This window comes from Gallus gallus, chromosome 9, assembly GCF_016699485.2.
Source record: "Gallus gallus isolate bGalGal1 chromosome 9, bGalGal1.mat.broiler.GRCg7b, whole genome shotgun sequence".
Lineage (NCBI taxonomy): Eukaryota > Metazoa > Chordata > Aves > Galliformes > Phasianidae > Gallus > Gallus gallus.
In genome coordinates, this window is record NC_052540.1 from 14,626,406 (window position 1) to 14,645,764 (window position 19,359).

At 52.1% G+C, this 19,359-nt stretch overlaps 1 protein-coding gene and 1 long non-coding RNA gene across 4 annotated transcripts; both read left to right on the forward strand.

The window, feature by feature from the left end:
• Positions 1–233: 233 nt before the first annotated feature.
• On the forward strand, positions 234–4,168 carry LOC124417078. The gene is made up of 2 exons (XR_006930834.1): positions 234–2,664; positions 3,485–4,168. It is a non-coding gene; the product is annotated as an uncharacterized LOC124417078 (long non-coding RNA).
• A 260-nt stretch (positions 4,169–4,428) lies between these two features.
• TFRC (transferrin receptor) lies at positions 4,429–19,168 on the forward strand. 3 transcript variants are annotated; one of them, XM_046898330.1, is made up of 20 exons: positions 4,429–4,887; positions 5,625–5,660; positions 6,440–6,510; positions 7,639–7,852; positions 8,473–8,695; positions 8,899–9,039; positions 9,674–9,770; positions 10,145–10,267; positions 10,959–11,054; positions 11,232–11,371; positions 11,651–11,820; positions 12,067–12,186; positions 12,799–12,884; positions 13,010–13,073; positions 13,443–13,510; positions 13,863–13,930; positions 14,330–14,411; positions 15,279–15,500; positions 15,971–16,111; positions 16,269–19,168. In XM_046898330.1, exons 1-20 carry the CDS (start codon positions 4,629–4,631, stop codon positions 16,509–16,511), a joined length of 2,664 nt encoding a protein of 887 aa, XP_046754286.1. In that variant the 5' UTR covers positions 4,429–4,628; the 3' UTR covers positions 16,512–19,168.
• The last annotated feature ends 191 nt before the right edge of the window (positions 19,169–19,359 follow it).

Sequence of the window (19,359 nt, forward strand, 5' to 3'; positions counted from 1 at the left end):
GCTCTGCCCCTGGGGACAGCTTTCCCCTGCAGAGCATGGCAGGGTGCTGCCTTCTCCTTTGTTGTTCTTATTTCCCCAATTTGGGCTCCCCTTCTGCCAAGAAATTCATTTCAAAACCCCAAAGCACAGATACAGGTGGTCAAGCCTAATCTAAAAGCCAACACGCTCCCTTATCGGGGAGGGTGGTTCCCACCGAGCAGCCGCTTATCGCCATGCAGCACTGTGTGCACCACAGAGCAAATCAGGGGGAAACTCCCAGCCTTTCCAGCCTCTTCCCGGGCCCTTTTAGGGTGTGCAGAGAGGGACTTTTGCCCCTTCCTATACGGGGACGCAGGGGCAGGTGGGAGCTGGTTGCATGGGGTGACCCATCCCCATGTCCCATGCTCCATCGCCACGTGGGACGCTTCATGGCAGCACTACAGATCAGAGGTGGCATGCCCGGTTTGGAGGGGCTCCAACCACAAAGTCTGCAGAGGAAAACTCCAAAAGCTCCCAGATTCAGAAAACAGCTGATTCGGGGGAAATGCTCGTGAAAAGAAAGCACTTTGGATAGGTGTCTAAGATGCCTGCCCAGACAATCGGGAAAGAGAGGGGCAGTGTTTTGCACTTGAGATACAGATCAGCGAGGAACGGAACAAAGAGGGGCCGAGGGAACTCGTGAGGATCCCGTGATGTGGGACCGAGGACCCTGTGGGCCGTGTCCCAGCCCCGTGCCTGCCTTCTCCACGTTGCCTTTTCCCTTTCCGCTTCCCACCTCCAGCCCCCAGCAGTGGGGGCCAGGCCCAGGGGTGCGATCAAACGCTCCGAACTCGAGAGCTGAGCTGCTTTGATGCGTCTCCCTGCTTCTGAGCCTATTGTGCTCGCATCCTGAGCTTGTTTGTGTGCCGGTCCCCAGCCCCACAGCCCCCTGTGGCTGCCTGGCTCAGGGCACTCCCAAGCAGCAGATAAGTGCAGCCGGGCTCACTGGGCTGAGCTGCTACCCGGGCCAGGTGCAGCTCTGCAGATAGCGGGGCTGTAACCACGCTGACCCCGCAGCATTGAGGGCTCTGGGTTGCCAACGGCTCCTGCCCCATCTCTTGCCAGCCCTGCTGCCCGCTGAGCGCTGTCTGTTGGTGAAAGCAGTATCAGCCCCGTGCACGCCGGAGATTTGTCCTAGTGCTGCTGTTGTCCCGTTGGGAAGGGCCAGCCTCTTGCCAGAAGGCATAACTGGTGCTGGGAGCGGCACAGCACACGGTTCGTTTGGGGCATGGGGACGGCTGTTTGTCCTGAGCCATGTGGGCAAGGTGTGCTGCCACCGAGTCACCACGGCTCCCCAGATCCCAAAGCAGGGAACATCTCCCAGGCCTTGGGCTTTGCCAGTGGCCCCATCTCCCTGTGTGCTCTGTGCACAGACAACAGCCCCCATCCTCCTGCAGCCAGGGTCACTCCTGCTGTGCAATGAGCACAGAGGGATCCCCAGGGCTGTGGAGAGTTAACGTCCCAGCAAAAGGCAATGTTTGCAAGCAAGGAAGCCCAGGTGAAAGACTGAGGTTGCTTTAACCCTGCTGGGACGTGGTACGAGCTGGAGCCTCTCCCCTGACCCTCTGTGCTGGCCTCCAGCAAGAAGTGCAGCAGAAGCAAGCACCTCCATCCCTGCTTCCCTCCTGGGGCAGCTTCTGGAAGGCTTGGGGTCTTGTGGGAAGACAGAGGTGCCTGAGATGGGGTCTGCATGTTTGTGTGAGTCCCAAAGCACAGCGTCCTTGGGCAGAGCCTCCCCTCATCTCTGCGGCTCCTCGGGCCAGCTGAGGACAAGGAGGCAGGCCGGACCCAGGTGCTTCCCGAGGAAGGACACAAGGACAAGGGTTATCTCAAAGGGAGGACACCGTACCACCTGCCATGCCTCCACTCTCTCCAGTGTCTTTTCCTGGCTGTGTGTTTTTGTTTGCTGTTTATCTCTGGGGCTTTTGTTTTCCCTCTGTTTTTAACTGACCACCAAAACTTGCAAAGCGCTGCCGGTCACACAAGTGTCAGTCACACCATAAAGCAGAAGCGAAACTGTATTTTTGCTCTGTTTGGTCTTATGTTCCAAAATGAGGGACACGGCCACATCATGGGGTTGACGAAGGAAGGAACAGAGGGTCACTTGAGCCCAAGTCAGGGGATGCACGAGTCCCTCAGGAGCTCATAGAGCACAGAAACAAACAGCTGCTCAGGGGGCAGTGAGGCCCTGGCACTGCAGCCCAGAAAGCTGTAGGTGCCCCATCCCTGGAGGTGCCCAAGGCCAGGTTGGATGGGCCCTGAGCAAACTAAGCTGGTGGGGGGCAGTCAGCCCACGGCAGAGTGTTGGGACCGGGTGGGCTTTAAGGTCCTTTCCAGCCTAACCATGCTGTGATTCTGTGATCTAAAAACACCGGGGCCAAGTTGCCATGAGGAGGAACGCCTCGATAGAAGCTGGCACCAGGACTTCCAGCCTGCAGCAAACACGGTGTAAAAGGGGTTAAAATGCTCTCAGGCACCACGCTGCATTTGAAGAACACAACATTTTGGGGTACCACGCCACCAACGCTAGCAAAAAGGTCTGTTTCCAAAGAGTTAGTTTATTTTCTTTTCCTAGCAGGTGTGGAAATGGGGAACTGCTGAGCACACGCCCTGAGATGCTGTGAGAGGGAACAGAAAACACCTGCGGTGAGCACGGGGTGTGGAGAGCTGGGGCTGGCACAGCACAGAGCATGGCAGCAGCTCTGAAACAGAGGCAGCAGCTGATGGAGAGGCAGGAATCTGTGACTGCTTTTCAGCATCGCTCCTCCGGGATGTCCCAAGGCTGTGGTGGTGTGTGGTGTCCTGAGCTCTGAACACAGCAGCGCTGCCAGGGAATGGACTGGAAAGCCCTGTTTTGGTTTTACAAACAGGGAACTGAGATGTCGTGTGGTTTTAGTGGGCTGCAAATAGGCCTGCCTGGAACAAAGCAGAAGGAAACACCTTCTTCTCAGAAGGCCTCTGTGTAATCACAGCATCATTAGGGTTGGAAGTGACCACTGAGATCATTTAGTCCAACTGTTGACCCCGTCTGACTGTTGTTCCCATGGTAGCACTGAGCACATCCTGCAGTGCCCCATCTCCATGGTTCTTGAACACCTGCAGGGACGGTGACCCCAACACCTCCCTGGGCATCTGTTCCACAGCACCACTGCTCTTTTGCAGAAGACCTACCTGTCCGGCGGTGGCACAGCTGCAGCACCCAGCTCTTCCAGGAGCCTGAGCCTCAAAGCCAGAGCTGAGGCCACAGCTGCTCAGAGCTGCTCTGTGCCACATCCCACCAGTGCTCCCACCTGCTGATATACAGGAGGCCGCCCTCCCGACAGCCGCATCAAATTTCTGACCTGGCTAATCCACCCCCCCCCCTTTATCAGCGTAGGAATGTATTGCTTTTCACGAAACATAATCCTCTTTGCAATCATGTGTTCTGCCAAAGGACCAACCTTCCGCTCCCATCTTTCTTTTGCAGGAGCGGATTTGAGGCGATAATCCATCGAGAGAGGGGAAATGGAGCAGCGCGCCGCAGAGCGTGTGCACAGCGAAGCCTTGAAGCGGAGCGCAGGGCTGGCCCTGCTCTGAGCGATGGGCTGAACTCAAAGGCAGGAGCTGGGAGCGGTGACCTTCGCTCCCGCTGGAGCACGGAGAAGGCAGAGGAGGCTGTGGGGCCTCCCGTGACCACAGGCAGTGCTCAGAGGCTCTGTGATGGATGGACCCTCAGCCCCCTGCAGGGACGCCATGCCCCCAGCAAGCACAGCAGCCCCTCGGGATGCACTGTGGCTCTCCTGCTGCCCCCCATCAGCAGTTTGGGCTTTCCCCAGCATGTGCTTTCCCAAAGGCTCTGTTTGTGTTTGCAGCGCCTTTGTTTGCTGCAGATCTTCATTGCCCACAGTTATTGCCTTCACCACCCTCTATGCCCCACCACTGCACCGCGCTGCCAGCTGGGGATGGGCTTACCCAGGGCAGGGGTGCTTTATGGGTTTCATAAATCCTCTCCATACATCCTTTACTACTTTCACCTTTACGCCGCTACGCTGTACTGCTCCTTAAAGTTGCTCAGTTTTGTTTAAACAAGGAACCACACGACTCTGCTCCTACCCTCTCTCAGAGGCCGGGGCTGCCCCAGCGGGGGCTGGGATGAGGGATGGGATGAAGGCTGGGATGAGGGCTGGGATGAGGGATGGGATGAGGGATGGGATGAGGGCTGGGATGAGGGATGGGATGAGGGATGGGATGAGGGCTGGGATGAGGGCTGGTATGAGGGCTGGCTTCTGAGAGCTGCGCAGAGCACTCGGAGCCATCCTGCAGAGCTCCTGTCAGCACAGCACGGTGCTGTTGCAATGGCACAATAGCAGGCAGCACCGCGTGGAAGGCTGCCTTTGTTCCTTCGCATCCCCAAACGCAGCCCTGGACACACACGGGCCTGACGGTCCGTGCCCGGTGCTCCCAAGGAGGCAACCACACGGGTTGTACCAGGGCTGCTCCCAATGCAACGTCTCCTGTGTTGTGCTGTTGGCCCCTGATGTCAGAGGTACGGCGGCAGAGAGGCTGAACCTTCGTACTGATATCCCGTTGCATTCTGTGGGAGCAGCAGTGATGGGGGGGGGTGGGGGGCAATGGAAGACAAACGCGCAGCGCTCCTTCCCGACCGCTCCGCTGAGCGGCCGCATTGGTTACCGCCGCACGACAACGGCCACCCAGCAGCGCAGCGGCGCGGTCTGACGGCGGTTGCGCGGCCGGAGAGCCAATCAGAGAGCGGCATGGAAGCGAGGCGGGGCCTGCCCAGAATGATCGGCGCGGAGAGCGCAGGGAGCGGCAGTCGTGCCGCTGCGCGGCGAGCGGAGGGGGCGGCGGAGGTGTGGGAGCGGCGGGCGGGTGAGCGAGCGAGCGGCGGGGCGCGGGCCGGGCCGGGCGGGCGGGCGGGCGGGCGGGCAGGCAGGCAGGCAGGCAGGCAGGCAATAAGGGAGAGAGGGAGGGGTGAGCCGCGGTCAGGTGCGGGGCTGCGCACGGGGCGGCCTGCTGGGGGCGGGGGCCGCACGCACGCGGCTGCGCTGACCTTGAGGTGCCCGCGGGGCAACGTGCCTGCGGCGGGCGGCGTATCGGCACGGCCTTATCGCGAGGCCCCCAGCCGGGCCGTGCCCCGGTGCCGCCCGCCTTTCTCCTTGCGGGAGGCTGCGTCTAACCTCTTCTTCCCTCCCCCTCCATTTATTTTTTTATTATTATTTCTTTTATTCCTTCCCCCCCCCCCCGCTCTCTATTTTAGCGGTGCGGAGCTGTTTTTTGCTTCCCCCCCCCCCCAGCCTTTCCCGGAACGCAGGGCGCGCTTTCTGCTCGTTGCCTCTGCGGGTTTTGCGATGAATGCTTCGAGGCGGTTGAGTCAAGCCGGCAACGTGCGGCAGCCCCGCGCCACGTGCGCCACTCGTGCTCCCCCGGCTGCGGGCGCCTGCCTTCCCCACTCACGCGCTTCCCCGTGGGGATGCACGGCCTGCATGGAGTCCGGCTATCGCTTGTAGCCCTTAGCAGCTCCGTTTGCACGCTCCCCGGCCCTAAGCGAAAGGTGAAACGAGTCCCTGGCCGTTATTATTAACCTTTGATTTTCTCTACCCCCAAAGCAATCAGCTTGTATTGCGCGGCTCCCAGGTGTAAAGGTAATCTATGTGCATCTGAAGGCCGGTTCCAATGCCCTGCCCGTAGGGATCGGCCCGGAGTCGCTTCTCAGAGCGCTGCTCCAGGGCGAGCGTGAGCTGGGTGGTCCCGACCCACGCTGTCCAGTCAGTACCGCACAGAGCTTCTCCCACAGCTGTCCAAGGGAGGGGTGCTGAAGCGCCGAGGAAGACGAGCCGAAGCAATTCAGGTTGCAGCATTTAGAGAAATCCAGGCTATGAAAGCAACTGCAGTTTTGGGTGGCCGTTCTCAGCTGGTCGAAGCAGAAGTTGCCTTTCTAACGCTGGAAAGAATCCAGTCGCGTAGGAGATACCTTCCTTCTGGAAGTGCCAAGGGAACGGGTTCCTGGGGAACTTGTGCTGCTTTGGTGGAGGGTGCTGTGCCACCCCGGGCTGCCAGCCAGGTGCTCGTCTCCATCTGCCGTTGAGCCAGACCCTGATAGACTGAGGTGTGTGGTGTCTGTTGTCACAGTGCTACCTCCTGTGACCCCTATCCTAAGTGGAGGTGGTCCTCCAATAGATGAGACCCTTGGCTTTTGAGCTGTACTCCCTGCTGCCTTTGGGGTTCCATATTCCATATATTCCGTTGTGAATAGATGAACTTACTGGTTGCATTCAGGGTTAATGGGCAGGTTTGCTGTTGGTTAATCAACACTGTGACATAGAAGGATGCACGTGCATTCCACTATTGGCTTTGATCTTGGGCATCTTTTGTGGTGGCAGGGGAACAGCCAGAGTTGATGTGTTGTGTTTTGAATTTCTAGGCCTTCAGTCAAGTTGGTGGGTACTCCTCCGGAAGGCAATGGATCATGCCAGAGCAGCATTGTCTAACTTGGTAAGGCATACCACCCGTGTGCTGTTTATCAAGAGATAGGTAGCGTTAGGTGCTCCCGTGTGGGTTGTGAGACTGGCTTCCCTGTAGCTAACTGTCTGTGATAAGGTGGTGTGAGCTGCTCAGTATGGTGGGGTTATCGTTAACTGCTGTGGTGTCTTGGGTCTTTCAGGAAGCTGAAAGAAAGAGATAAGCAAGGGGGGTGAGCTTTGAACGTCCCAGGAGGAAGTACTGCTGAGGAAGCTGATCATATGCTTGTCAGGACAATCAGCTTGTGTTCTGTTATGTTACTTTGAGGGGTGGGAAAGTGGGGAGGGGAAGGTGAGTTCTACTGTAAATTCAGCCTTTGTGACATGGAGACCTCAGGAACCTGGGCAAGCTTGAAAAGTGGGCCTGTGAGAACCTAATGAGATTCAGCCGGTCCAAGTGCAAGGTGCAGTCCTAGATGTGTGTATGGACTGGGAGAAGAACTCGAGAGCAGCCCTGCAGAGAAGGACTTGGGGGTTCTGGTGGGTGGAAGGATTGATGCGAGCCTACAGAGCTCTCCAAGGCAGGGGGTTGGAACTGGATGGCCTTCAAGGTCCCTTCCAACCCAAGCCATTCTATGATTCCCGTGGGTGTCTCTTTTCACCAAAGCTCCCTTGTAATATTCATCAGAAGTGTAATTTAAGAATAGCCTGGGGCAGTGTAGTGTAAGACTGTATAGACACGAGATGAAACTACTTGCGTCCAAGTGGCACGAAGGCACAGCTGTGGAGGGGTTGTCTTGCCTTTTTTCTGTTCGGATCAAAGTTCTGTTGTGTGCAGGTTGCACGTTTTCAGGTCAGAGCGGCGCCCTGCTGATTAAGACCAGGAGATTCTGCCAGCCATTGCCATGGGGTCACATGGGAAACGTCAGTGCTGTTTTCTGTGTTGTATCTGTAACAGAGTCCAAGCTAGAATCAGTCCCCGTGCAGATGTTAGGCTGGCTGTGTCTGTTCATAGCAGCCAGCGTGACTAAATGACAGCCAGTGCTTGGGTTGTGCTAACATAATTTTGGGTGGGAGACCTGGATTTAGTTTGAGCACAGGTGCAGCTGCCTGTAGGCTGGTGTAGCAAACCCCCTTCCGTGACATGACTGTCTTTCAACAGTTCAGCGTCGAGCCGATGTCGTACACACGTTTCAGCATTGCTCGGCAAACAGATGGAGACAACAGCCACGTGGAGATGAAGCTGTCTGCTGATGATGAGGAAGGAGGGGACATTGAAAGGCCAGAGCACATGCATGTCAGTATGGCTCAGCCACAGAGAAATGGCAAGAGACTCTGCTTCTTGGTCATTGCAGCTGTTCTCCTCCTTTTGATTGGTAAGGAAGGGTGTGAAGCAACTGCAAGAAGTAGACTGTAGTACCGAACCTCTCCAAGGCCATTAACATTAGAATTTGTGGTGTTTCGGGAGGTGATTAAAGAGCTTCAATCCAGGCTACAGCCTCTTTTTCCTAATTCTTCAGAATGCCTAACTCAGACTTGTAATACAGAATTGAGACAAAGAAGTGTGAAGCCTGACAGTGAGACTGTGACTTAACTACAGAACAAACGGGTGGCTGTGGCAAGGGTTCTGGTTTTCCCTTGATCAGCTCTTAATGCTTCTCTACAGACACGGGTGAATACATCAGGTGCTTGATGCTGATCTCTCAAAAGGTTTTAACTCTGCTGCCAAACTAAAGTAAACGTTCTTCTCTCTGAGTGGTGCTGGGGGGACTCTGCCAAGCACAAGATCACATCTGCATTGTGCTTCAAAATGTGCCAACTCAAGCAAAATGTCAGGATGCTATTCCTGTGTGTCCTTGGGTATGCCAGCTTGTTAAAAATGGTGTGAGAATGGAGATGCATCTTAACTGTCAAGCTTCTGTGAGTGCATTTGTATGGTATGGAGCTAGTATAGTTGTCTTTCTGACGCTCAAAGGAATATGTATTCTCTCTGTAGGGTTTCTTATTGGCTACTTGAGTTATCGTGGACGAATGCAGCTGGCTGCCAGGTGTCAAGATGGAAGTGGCGGGTGTGAGATAACTCCTACTGCGTCGTACTTAGTGGATGGTGAAGGAACTGTGGAAGAAGAGATTCAAGGACCGCCTGTCATCTTCTGGCCTGAACTCAAAGCCATGCTGTCAAAAAAGCTGTCAGCCAAGAATCTTGTAGACAACTTGAGGTAACAGTTCCAGAAAGCATAACTTACAGCTATGGGAGAGGCACAGCCTGTGAGCAGAACTCAAGCTCACTTGGAGAGCAAGGGTCTTAATGGTGCATGGAAGCATGTGGGATTTAAGTGACCCAACAGACTTGAGTGTGTAGGTTGGGGTGCTGTAGTGCAATCTGGTGCTGTAGCCTAAACCGTATATATGTTACCTGCAGGTGGAGGGTAGGTGTGGACTCCTTTGAGGCTGGTGAGGCTGAAGATACAAACATGGCCACCTACATTCATGAGGAATTCAGGAACTTCTTGGATAAAGTGTGGAACGATGAACACTATATCAAGTTGCAAGTCAGAGGCAGGTATGTTAACGAAGAAATGCAGATCTCTTTCTTATACGTAGCATGGATCTCCATAGTCCTGACTAAACACAGGATTTCTGCACAAACTGAGCCAGTTACACCTCACTAAAGCAGACCTTATTTAGGCAAGCCGTACCTCCTTTCTTCGGACTTCCAGTATCCAAAGGGACTAGTAGCAGATCTCTGGATTTTTCTTGGGACGGCTGGCTCTTAAAGCATGGTTAAGGAATGGAGAGAGAAAAACGCACTGAGGAAAAACACAAAGGAAGCTGAAAAGCAGACCTCCAGTGTCTTAAAATCTATAGTAGGGTGACTGGCTTGCTAGCCTGTCAGCTGCTGCAGTGCTGGCAGTGGCTGCCAGTGGCTCAGGAGGGTATCAGCTGGCATTGTGTTGGCTGACAGCTCACATCCACAAGGCTTCCTGCCCTTTCACGTGAGGGGAATTGAGTGTGCTTGGAAGCTCGAATTTAGCCTTTGTTGGTGTATCTGAACAATCCCAGAAATGATTTTTGGGGAAAGTACTGGGGTGAGTCTTCCTGTTTCAGGCTTTCCATTGACTTAGTATCACAAGAATTAAGTGAGATAGCTAAATATTCAGCGTGAGAGTGTAATGCTGTCTCCTGACTTTTAACAGCACCAAGAACCAAGTGTCCATTTCGATCAATGGTAAAGAGGAGATCTTGGAGACTCCTGATGCATACGTGGCATACAGCGAGAGTGGCTCTGTTTCTGTAAGTGACTTCAGGAAAATGGTGGGGTTTGTGCTTGTCTGCTTGTCAGCTGGTGATGTCTGAAATAGCTTGCCTCAAGATAGGCACTATATGAAGCACCCAGATAGAGAGCTGGTGGGGAGGAGGCGAGGAGTGGGCACACGGTTTTCTTCCTTCAGCAAGATACAGTTTGAATTTGTCTTCCGGCCCAGGAGCTTTGGTAGAGATTGTGCTCCAGCAGGCATGTTGCATGTGATCGGAGTTTACATTGCTGAGGTTGAACTGCCGTCTGTTAATGGCAGACTGATGTGTTCCAGGCTCCATAACTTTGTAGGCTGCTTCAAATGTCTTAGCAGTATAAGACTGCTGTGTTTATAACAGCGTTTCTGTTCTAGGGCAAACCTGTCTATGTGAACTACGGGCTGAAAAAAGATTTTGAGATCATACAGAAGGTCGTGGCTTCACTGAATGGAACCATAGTCATTGTCAGAGCTGGAAAAATAACACTTGCTGAGAAGGTAAGTGCTGTGTGCCCCGAAGCCTGGCCAAACATGGTCTTTTGTTTTTCAGTCACACCTCTCTGCCTCAGTTGAAGTTTGTAGAACTCATAGGTAAACTTGTTCAGCAGGTCTGGTCTTGCTTGTTTTCTCCAAGCTTCCACGTGCAGGTCTGGACACAGATTGAAAGGAGCTGGTTACCATTTATGGGGCCAGTGTTCTTAGCCTCTGGCAGCCTGACTGGGATGGCCAAGCATCTGGGAAAAGTAGGGAGAAAGAGATAGTTTGGGGGGGATGGCAGGGTGCAGCATTGGCTGGTATTGCTAGGTGCAGCAATAGGGCTGTTAGAAGCAAAACAGCCTTGTCTCCAGAGCACCTCTTGCTGCTGCAGCCAGGTACCTTCAGGACTTGGCTGCAGTGTCTCACTTGGCTCCTTACTGAGCCTTTACTTGCACCAAGTGCTGGCACTGCCTTCCCAGTCTGTTGCCACGTGTATTGCTGTAATGTTCCCTCCGTACAAAGTAGCACCAAGCAGTCTATAAAAGATCTTCTGTAGAGAAGCCTGTTTTAGGCCTGTCCCACAACTGCTCTTCAGATGGATACTTGTGGGGAGGCTGGGCTGTAGGACTCTGCCCAGCACGCATCATGGACACAGAGCTGAGAAGCACTTCCATGAGCGCAAATGTGCAGCTAATCTTGTTCTACCCTTCAGGTTGCAAATGCCAAAGAGGCAGGAGCAGCTGGAGTCCTCATGTACGTGGATTCACTCAAGTATGGAATAACAGATACACTTATCCCATTCGGACATGTGAGTATGCAGTCGGCTCCCCGGTCTGCTGTTCTGAGGGATTTTTTTCCCTATGGGCTACAAACTGTAGCAGTCCTTCTGCATATATATATATGCAGGCTTCTAGCTCGAGCAGCGCTTTGTGACCTTGTGTGGTTGGTCTCTTCTGAGACCTGAGGAACTTCTTGCTTTTCACAGGCCCACCTTGGAACTGGAGACCCTTACACCCCAGGCTTCCCTTCGTTCAACCACACCCAGTTTCCACCAGTTGAATCTTCAGGACTACCCCACATTGCTGTTCAGACCATCTCTAGCAGTGCAGCAGCCAGGCTGTTCAGGTAATGGTGCCTTCTGGCTTGTGTGCTGGCGGCTCTGTTGCAGGAGTTAAGGGTGGTGTTGAGGTATTATGAGCCCAGGGAGCTCCCTGCTGGTCTCTGCTGTGTATGGCAGGAAGCACTTAACAGACTGGCTGGAAAAAATGTTGCTTGTGTTTGTATCTTGTAGCTTAAAGACAGAAAAGCTGGATAGTAAATGATATCACATAGCTATCCTGATATCGTATAACTAAATGAGGCTGGAGCTGGATAATGAGTTTTAAAGGGGGTCTCTTTGCTCAGCAAAATGGATGGAGACACATGCTCTGAAGGTTGGAAAGGTGCGATCCATTCCTGTAAGGTGACAACAAAGCACGAGAGCCAGATAATGGTGAAACTAGATGTGAACAATTCCATGAAAGACAGGAAGATTCTGAACATCTTCGGTGCTATCCAGGGATTTGAAGAACCAGGTAAGAGCAACTACCTTGTGGCTCAGGCTTGAGGGGTACTTCTTCAGTTAGAACCAAGGCCCTTCATTAAGAATTAAGAGTAAAACTGAACTGTGCTGCCAGGGAAAGGCTAAATGAAGCAGTGCACCTAATGCAGAGGTTAGGCACTCTACGTAGCTCCTGGCACAGGAACTCAAAGCTGCCTCTCTGATAGACAGTGTTTGCAAAGTGAAGCTTGTACCTCAGATCTTCATGTCTCTTTTATAGATCGGTATGTTGTGATTGGAGCCCAGAGAGACTCCTGGGGCCCAGGAGTGGCTAAAGCTGGCACTGGAACTGCTATATTGTTGGAACTTGCCCGTGTGATCTCAGACATAGTGAAAAACGGTAAATACTTGTGTACTAAAGCATGATACTGGCTTAGCTCTGTGTTTGTTAATACTGGAGAGCCCTGTTACAAAATAATCCTTGGAGAATGTGTAGGGAATCTGGAAGGTTTCTGAAGGGCTGTTTCTTGTCCAACACGGACAACTTGTCTGCAGTGAGCACTTGCTTCCAAGGGACCACCTGCTTTATCTGGTGTGGCTTGAATGCAAGAATATCCTTGTATAGCATGCACTACAAACCTCAAATCTGAGCTGTCTGTTGTACAGCCAGGCCTGAAGGTGAAAAATAATTTACCAGATGAAGGGGTGGGGGTTGCGTGATGGCACTTACTGCAAGTGCTTTTGTCCCCAGCATTAATTCTGAGCTCAGGCAGCTAAAGAAAAGAGGGGAAATACAGAGAGCATGGCTTCGCTGTACGGTTCTGCAGCGTGGAGGATTTGGAGGAGGGCTGGAGAAAGGGTACACTTGCTGGCATTAGTGTGCACATTTGTCTGTGGCAGCTAGAATGCTTAAGCTGTGCCCGAGCAGCAGGTGGTTGATCAGCCCAGGCCCTGAGTGCTGATGTACATCTCCAGGGAGGAAGGCTGAAGATCTCCATCTCTCTCTTTGCAGAGGGCTACAAACCGAGGCGAAGCATCATCTTTGCTAGCTGGAGTGCAGGAGACTACGGAGCTGTGGGTGCTACTGAATGGCTGGAGGTACAGTTTCTTTGATAGGCTTCTGTTTGATGACAGCTCAGTCATCATTCTGATTATTTTTTTTTAATTAAATGCCCTGGTGTTATACTATTACTGCTTGTCTTAAAGGATGTGTTCTGTTCTAGGGGTACTCTGCCATGCTGCATGCCAAAGCTTTCACTTACATCAGCTTGGATGCTCCAGTCCTGGGTAATTTGCTTCTCTCCTTTCTTATACCTTGAAATGAAGTGGGACTAGAATAGTTTGACAGACATTGATTAGCCTCCAGAAATGGAAACTCTGCTCTGACTGTGTCAAAGGTGGTGTTGGATGTTTGGCTGAAAGCTGGAATGACTCCATTTATCACTGGCTGAGCTGAAGCAGGGAGGTTGCTGCAGCCTGAGACAGAAGAAGGCAGTTCTTCAAGGTCTCAGTAATTTCTGCCCTACGTATCTTGAAGGCCCTTTGGCAACAAGCTATAGATAGATTACCACCTGGGTCGAGTGATCTCTCTCTCAGTCGCAGGGACGAGCTGCTCTAGTAGTTATCAGCGTGCCAGATGCCCTTTTTCTTTTGCAGGAGCAAGCCATGTCAAGATTTCTGCCAGCCCCTTGCTGTATATGCTGCTGGGGAGTATTATGAAGGGGGTGAGTTGAGGGGGCTCAGGCTGATTGGGTGTGACTTGGCGTTTAAGCCAGAGCTGTGCTGGGTTATTTTCCTCATCAGAGCTGGCACCTTTTCAGGGGAAGCATCACACGAAAGGGCTGAAATACTCTGCAGGGCCCTGTCTGAAGTCAGCTGGGCTTTGGGAATTGCAGTTTACTTATATCCAATGTGAAATCAGTAAATATCACTGTTTGGTGGGAGGTGAGATGCTTGTCCTGCATAGGGTGTGCTTGTGTGGAAGAAGACACAAGGCATAGATATGCGAGTACTGGGGCAGATACAGCAACCTAAACAGAAGTCAGAACAAGTGCAGTGACTGTCATCTCTCTGCAGGTGAAGAATCCAGCAGCAGTCTCAGAGAGCCTCTATAACAGACTTGGCCCAGACTGGGTAAAAGCAGTGTAAGTATTGCCATCCTGCTGTTTGGGAAAGCACATTTCTGTAGAAGAACAAACTGAACAGCTTCTGCTCTTTATGCTAGAATGTCATGCCACTGTCTGGAGCAGGCTTTACCTGCTGCAGTGGGGTCAGGCAAGCGTGAATAGCAGAGCAGCAGCTCTGCTCAGTGCTGCCCCAAGCTGCCTGTAGGCAGTTCAGATGCCCTTTTTGCAGGGCAAGAGCGACCTTGTACAAAGAGCACTGACCAGCAGCCCTTGGTACTTGGCTGGGACTCCTTGCCAAAACCTGTCTCGTCTCAGCAGGGTAGCCCAACTGGTTCAGTGCTTCAGCTCTAGCCTTGTAGCTTTTTTTCCTGGGATGTCTAAAGCAGTTGGTAACTACCCAATACCCGTCTCTTGCAGTGTTCCTCTTGGCCTGGATAATGCAGCGTTCCCTTTCCTGGCGTACTCAGGAATTCCAGTGTTGTCTTTTGGTTTCTACAATGTAAGTACTGTCTGTTGAACCGCCTGGTGTGTTCACTCCATGGTAAGTGCTATAGGGATGTTACTCTCCAAGATGGCAAAGCCTGGAGTGATGTCCTGAGCTTAGTGTTCGTACAGGAGCCTCTCTGGGACAGGGGATGCAACCTCTCAACCTGGGGGCTATGACAGTACATGTTCTGAAGGCTGCTGCTGAGATGCGGTTGGCCTGTAGTGTATCTTTGAGCACCTTGGATGCTTGTGTTCTGTTGGGAGGGGGACCAACACTATTCTGGAGGTTCATACGTCAGTGATGCAGAAATGAAAAACACTGAAAAGATGTCAGCCTTCTGCTACTTCAGTGAAAGATGCACTACAACCTGCTGTTCAGCAAGCAAAGTGCTCTGGGGAAGTGGCCAGAGCAAGTGCTAACTTGGACTGTCCAGATCTGCTGTTGTAGCTTGTTGCTGCAAAAATGGCCTTAGCCAGGCAGCCAGCTGTAGAACTGGGAGCCTTTATGGCAACAGCTTCCTTGGCTCATGAATGTTTGGATCTTACTTGTGTCAGGCTTCCTCCAAAAGATCTACTGTTACTCTGCCCAGAAGGGTTGGAGAGCGCTGTCAGCACGTAGCAAAATACGTGCTGGGGTTTGCCTGCTCACAGCTTTGCAGGGAAATCTGAGAGAATGGGCTAACAAACTAGCAGAGCATCTTGCTGGTGGCTGGAAGCTGTGAGGGACTAAAGGTAGAAGGTCTATTCCCTCTCCTGTGCTTTGAAGTTTTTCCAACCCAAATCTCACTACTTAGAGGCATGAGGAGATGGAATGTACTGGGAGATAACTCCCAGCTGGCAAAGCACTTCTGTCTAACTTCAGTGTCTTTCCTCCTTCTAGAAAGATGAGGAATATCACTTCCTGGACACTAAGGGTGACACACTGGAGAACCTGAGGAAAATTGATAATCTGGATGCTCTTTTGGCTGCTGCTGCAGAAGTAGCTGGACAAGCAGCTCTCAGGCTGACCCATGATCATGAGCTCTTCCTGGACATCGGGAGATACAGTGAAGAATTACTGGCATACCAGGAGGAGTTTTTGCCTTACATTAAGGAAGTGCGGGTAAGAAGGGCGCTGAGTGCACTGAATCCATGAAGGCTGTTCTGGGGCCACGTGTTAACAGTACTCTGGGACTGTTAGCTGCAATTGGGTGGACATCTTCCTCCTCTGGGTACGGGCGTTACAAGATGTGGTCTGAGTTGATGTTCCTTGTAAAGCAGTACAGGCAGTGTAGCTGTGCAAGCAGATCTAGCTGATGTGGCTGTGGTGGAGGAAGTGGATGTGGGTGCTATGGTTTCTAGCCTGGATGTCATCCGCAGCGCAGTGCAGCTTTGCATCTCGTTTGCCCCTCTGCTGAAACGGTACAAGGAACTGTGGGTGGGGAGAGACATAAGCTGTGCTCAGTGACCTCAGAAAAGACTGCTGGGAACTTGCTCTGCTACTTAATTAAACTGGCAAAAAAAAAAAAAAATTCTTGGTAAGAGAGCTGCAAAAGAAGAAAATCAGGTTTGCTAACAGCTCCTCCCTCACAGGAGCTGGGGTTGACCTTGGACTGGCTGTTTTTTGCCCGTGGTGACTTCCAGCGAGCTGTAACTGCACTGAGAAGAGACATTGCAAACAGTGACGGGGAGAACAGGGTCATCCGCAGGGCCCTGAATGACAGGATGATGAAGGTAGGTGTCTGCAGCTGGCTTGCCTTTCCTCACGGGGTGAGGGCTGGCCAGGATGGCCTGGGTGCTGACGGGAGGCTGGGGGCTGGTGATGGGGCAGATCAGGAAAGAAAAGCTTGGGAGGTGAAAGTATAACCCTACGTTTGCATCTGTGCTCCAGGTGGAGTATGACTTCCTGTCCCCGTATCTCTCACCAAAAGATGTCCCTTTTCGCCACATCTTCTTTGGCAAAGGCCCCCACACCCTGCGGAGTCTGGTGGAGCATCTGCAGCTGTTGAAAACCAACAGGAGCAGTGTGGATCTGAACTTGCTGAGGGAGCAGCTGGCCCTAGCGACGTGGACCATTAAAGGGGCGGCCAATGCCTTGGGAGGTGATATCTGGGATACTGACAATGAATTCTAGACACTGCAAGCACGTGGTTAAGGTACAGGGTTAGGGAAACCCACTCCCTACCATGGCGTTCTGTAGAGGGTGTTTTTTTTTTTTTTGGTAACAAATCTTCTCTTGACCAAAGTTGAGCGTAAAATTGAAATCTCACCTTACACAAATTCATAGGAGGCAGTTCTAAAGCAGGTACTAAAATTAGGATGAAATCTCTGACCAGGCTGCTGTCTGACCACAATCCAAACCTGTCGCCTGCAGCTGCTTGTGGGGTTTGCTCTCTGGTGTACTCGAGAGCTAACAGCACAAGGGAATCCTGAACCAGTACCTTGAGTGGGGAGGTACTGTGTCTATCTAGAATCTTCTTATTGTTGGCCTCCTAAATGTAGTGACAGGGCAGGGAACGGATTCCTCTAACACACTGAGGATCCCTTCTCTGGCCAGCGAGCTGCAGGCACAAAGCCTATGGTTGAAGAATAAAAACAGCAGCCTGTAAGTGCTGGGTTATCAGCAAGCTCTGAAGTGCCCGGCCTGCCTTTAGTCAGCAGCAGGGCTCCAATGACATCTTGGAGGCTTGCTGCTACAAGGGCAGGCCTCAATACCCAGGAATGATAACCCAAAGACTGTCATGCGCCCCTTTTGTATTCCTAGCTGGCACCTCCGCGAGTCCTGCAGCATTAGAATCATAGAATAGAATCATTGAGAGCCAGCTCTAGGCTGGCACTTCAGACCTTGCTGCGCTGGGGCCTTTTGCAAAGCAGAGTCTCTTGCTGGCCAAACTCTGTTTGGCTGATGCCATTTTGCAGGACGGCTCTTGTTTGACACTGAGATATTTATTTGTTTATTTATTTATCAGTGACAGCGTTCACTATAAATGGTGTGTGGGTTTTTTTTATAGAAGATAATTATCGGAAGCAGTGCCTTCCATAATTATGACAGTTATACTGTCGTTTTTGAATAAAGCAGCATCTGCTATTACAATCAAACATGATACTGGAACTTTGCATTTAAAATAATCCAAACGAGCCCCCCCCTCCTCCCCCTAAATTTTATTTTTTAAACCTGGTAGCAAGTCTCTGGGTCGCACTTCCAAATCACCCTTGAAATGCTGAAAAGCAACCCAAAATTAGGAAATTCTGGCTCCCTGAGGTGCCTTGTGCCCCTCTGTGGGCTTAGGATTCTTCTCCCCTGTTTCTGGAAGCCTTCTGCTCGTGTGATGGCACTGCTCCATGGATGGGCAGAGCACCCTGAGCAGGGCTCGCCGTGCAGCGCTCACTCCATCCACTGCGCTGCACACAAACTCATCCCTCGGATTGGGCATTGGACCCCATTGGAAATGGCAGCTTCCTGCAGACTTCCAGTACCTTATGTATCATGAAACCTAACTGACATTATCGGGGGCAGTGTCTTCCATAATGTGTAAAGAACAAGGTAGTTTTTGCCTACCACAGTGTTATATCGGAGGCAGTGACCTCCATATGTTGCACTATGGGTGTACGTAATTATCGGGGACAGTGTTTCCCATAATTGTTTTATGCTTATCATGAAATGTCATCTGCAAAGCTTGATGGTTAGTATCTAACATGGATCAACTTCATGCAGTCCTATTTTTTTCCACTCTCCTGTGGTGATGCAAATACGAACTTGAATCTGTTCTGTACTTCTGTAGACTCTGTAGGCTGAACTCGTTCTAATAGCTGTGCTGTTGCGGAGTTGCTTCTTGCCCCAAGTAACAGGACTGGGGTTGGGATGGTAGTGAAAGCTAGAGTAGTTAGCAGTAGTTTGTGTGTTCTGTGCTGTTGTTAACTCCCTTCAAACCGGTCACAAAGACGTGATGAACGCAAGGTGAATGGAGGGTTGGGGCTGACTGCAGGGCTCAGGCTGCTGCTCTGGGTGTGTACTGCTACAGAGAACTCAGCCTGCTTTGGCTGATGCTGGGGTGCACGCCTGGAGGGGCTGCTTGCTTCTGTCCTGGGTGTTGCTGGAAACCTCACTCTTTCCTTTTGGCTGTTTTTGGGGAGAAACACCTTCCTCATGGTGCTGTGCAGCTCCCTGACCCGATGCTGAACACTGCAGATTGGTGTTTGACAGCTGCAGATTGCCAGGAGGAAGGCGTCAGTCAGCATCTAGCTGTGTACTTTGTATAAAAAAAAAAAAAATAAGTGTTAAAAATGATGATGACTTAAATCAAGAGCCTTACCTGAGGCCCAGCAGTAATGCCTGAAGGATGTGCAGTTGGGTGGGAGCCTTAGCCCTCCACAAAGGTCAGGCACGGATGCCCACTGCCTGTGCAGTGAGCTCAGCCCATGTGAACGTTCATCAGAACCTGGCAGCCTGCTGTCCAGGTCTGTGTGAGTCCCAGCGCTCATCCTTAACTGCCCTGCTGCCTGTGAGGCACGTGCACAACCCTATGTAGCTGTTTCCTAGTGACACTTCTCCAGATGGCATTTAAGAGCTTGCTGTCTGTGACTCCTTGCTGTAGCGTTTGCATGCATCTCGATGTCAGACTTAATGGTGTGCTTTGCAACCAGCAGAGAAAGATGAGACCTGGCGAGTCAGGAGCCAGCACAGCCGTGCCTGCTGCTGTGGTGGGGCTGGTGTCTGACTTGGTGTGGGGTGTTGGTGTCTGTATCGAGGTTACCTGCTGTCTGCTTCAATAAAACTTCTGAAAGATTCAACACCGAACTCCTGTGGGTTCTTGATGCTGCTGTAGCAGGGGGGTGGCTGCAGGCAGGCTCCTCTCCTGGAGCTGGTCATTGCATACGTGCTCCTGGCACCCCCACTGCCACCTTGGGGACTCGTGAGTCCCAACTTCACCGTGCTGTTCTGCTTGGAGTGCTCAGAGGGCTGTTTCTCTCCAGGCAACCAG

Bases quoted from the DNA above. Each gene is read 5' to 3' on its own strand.
- TFRC (XM_046898330.1), top strand. From the start codon at position 4,629: ATGGAAGACAAACGCGCAGCGCTCCTTCCCGACCGCTCCGCTGAGCGG. The intron at 7,853-8,472 runs GTAAGGAAGGGT...TTCTCTCTGTAG, and splicing joins TGTTCTCCTCCTTTTGATTG to GGTTTCTTATTGGCTACTTG. The intron at 13,511-13,862 runs GTGAGTTGAGGG...ATCTCTCTGCAG, and splicing joins TGGGGAGTATTATGAAGGGG to GTGAAGAATCCAGCAGCAGT.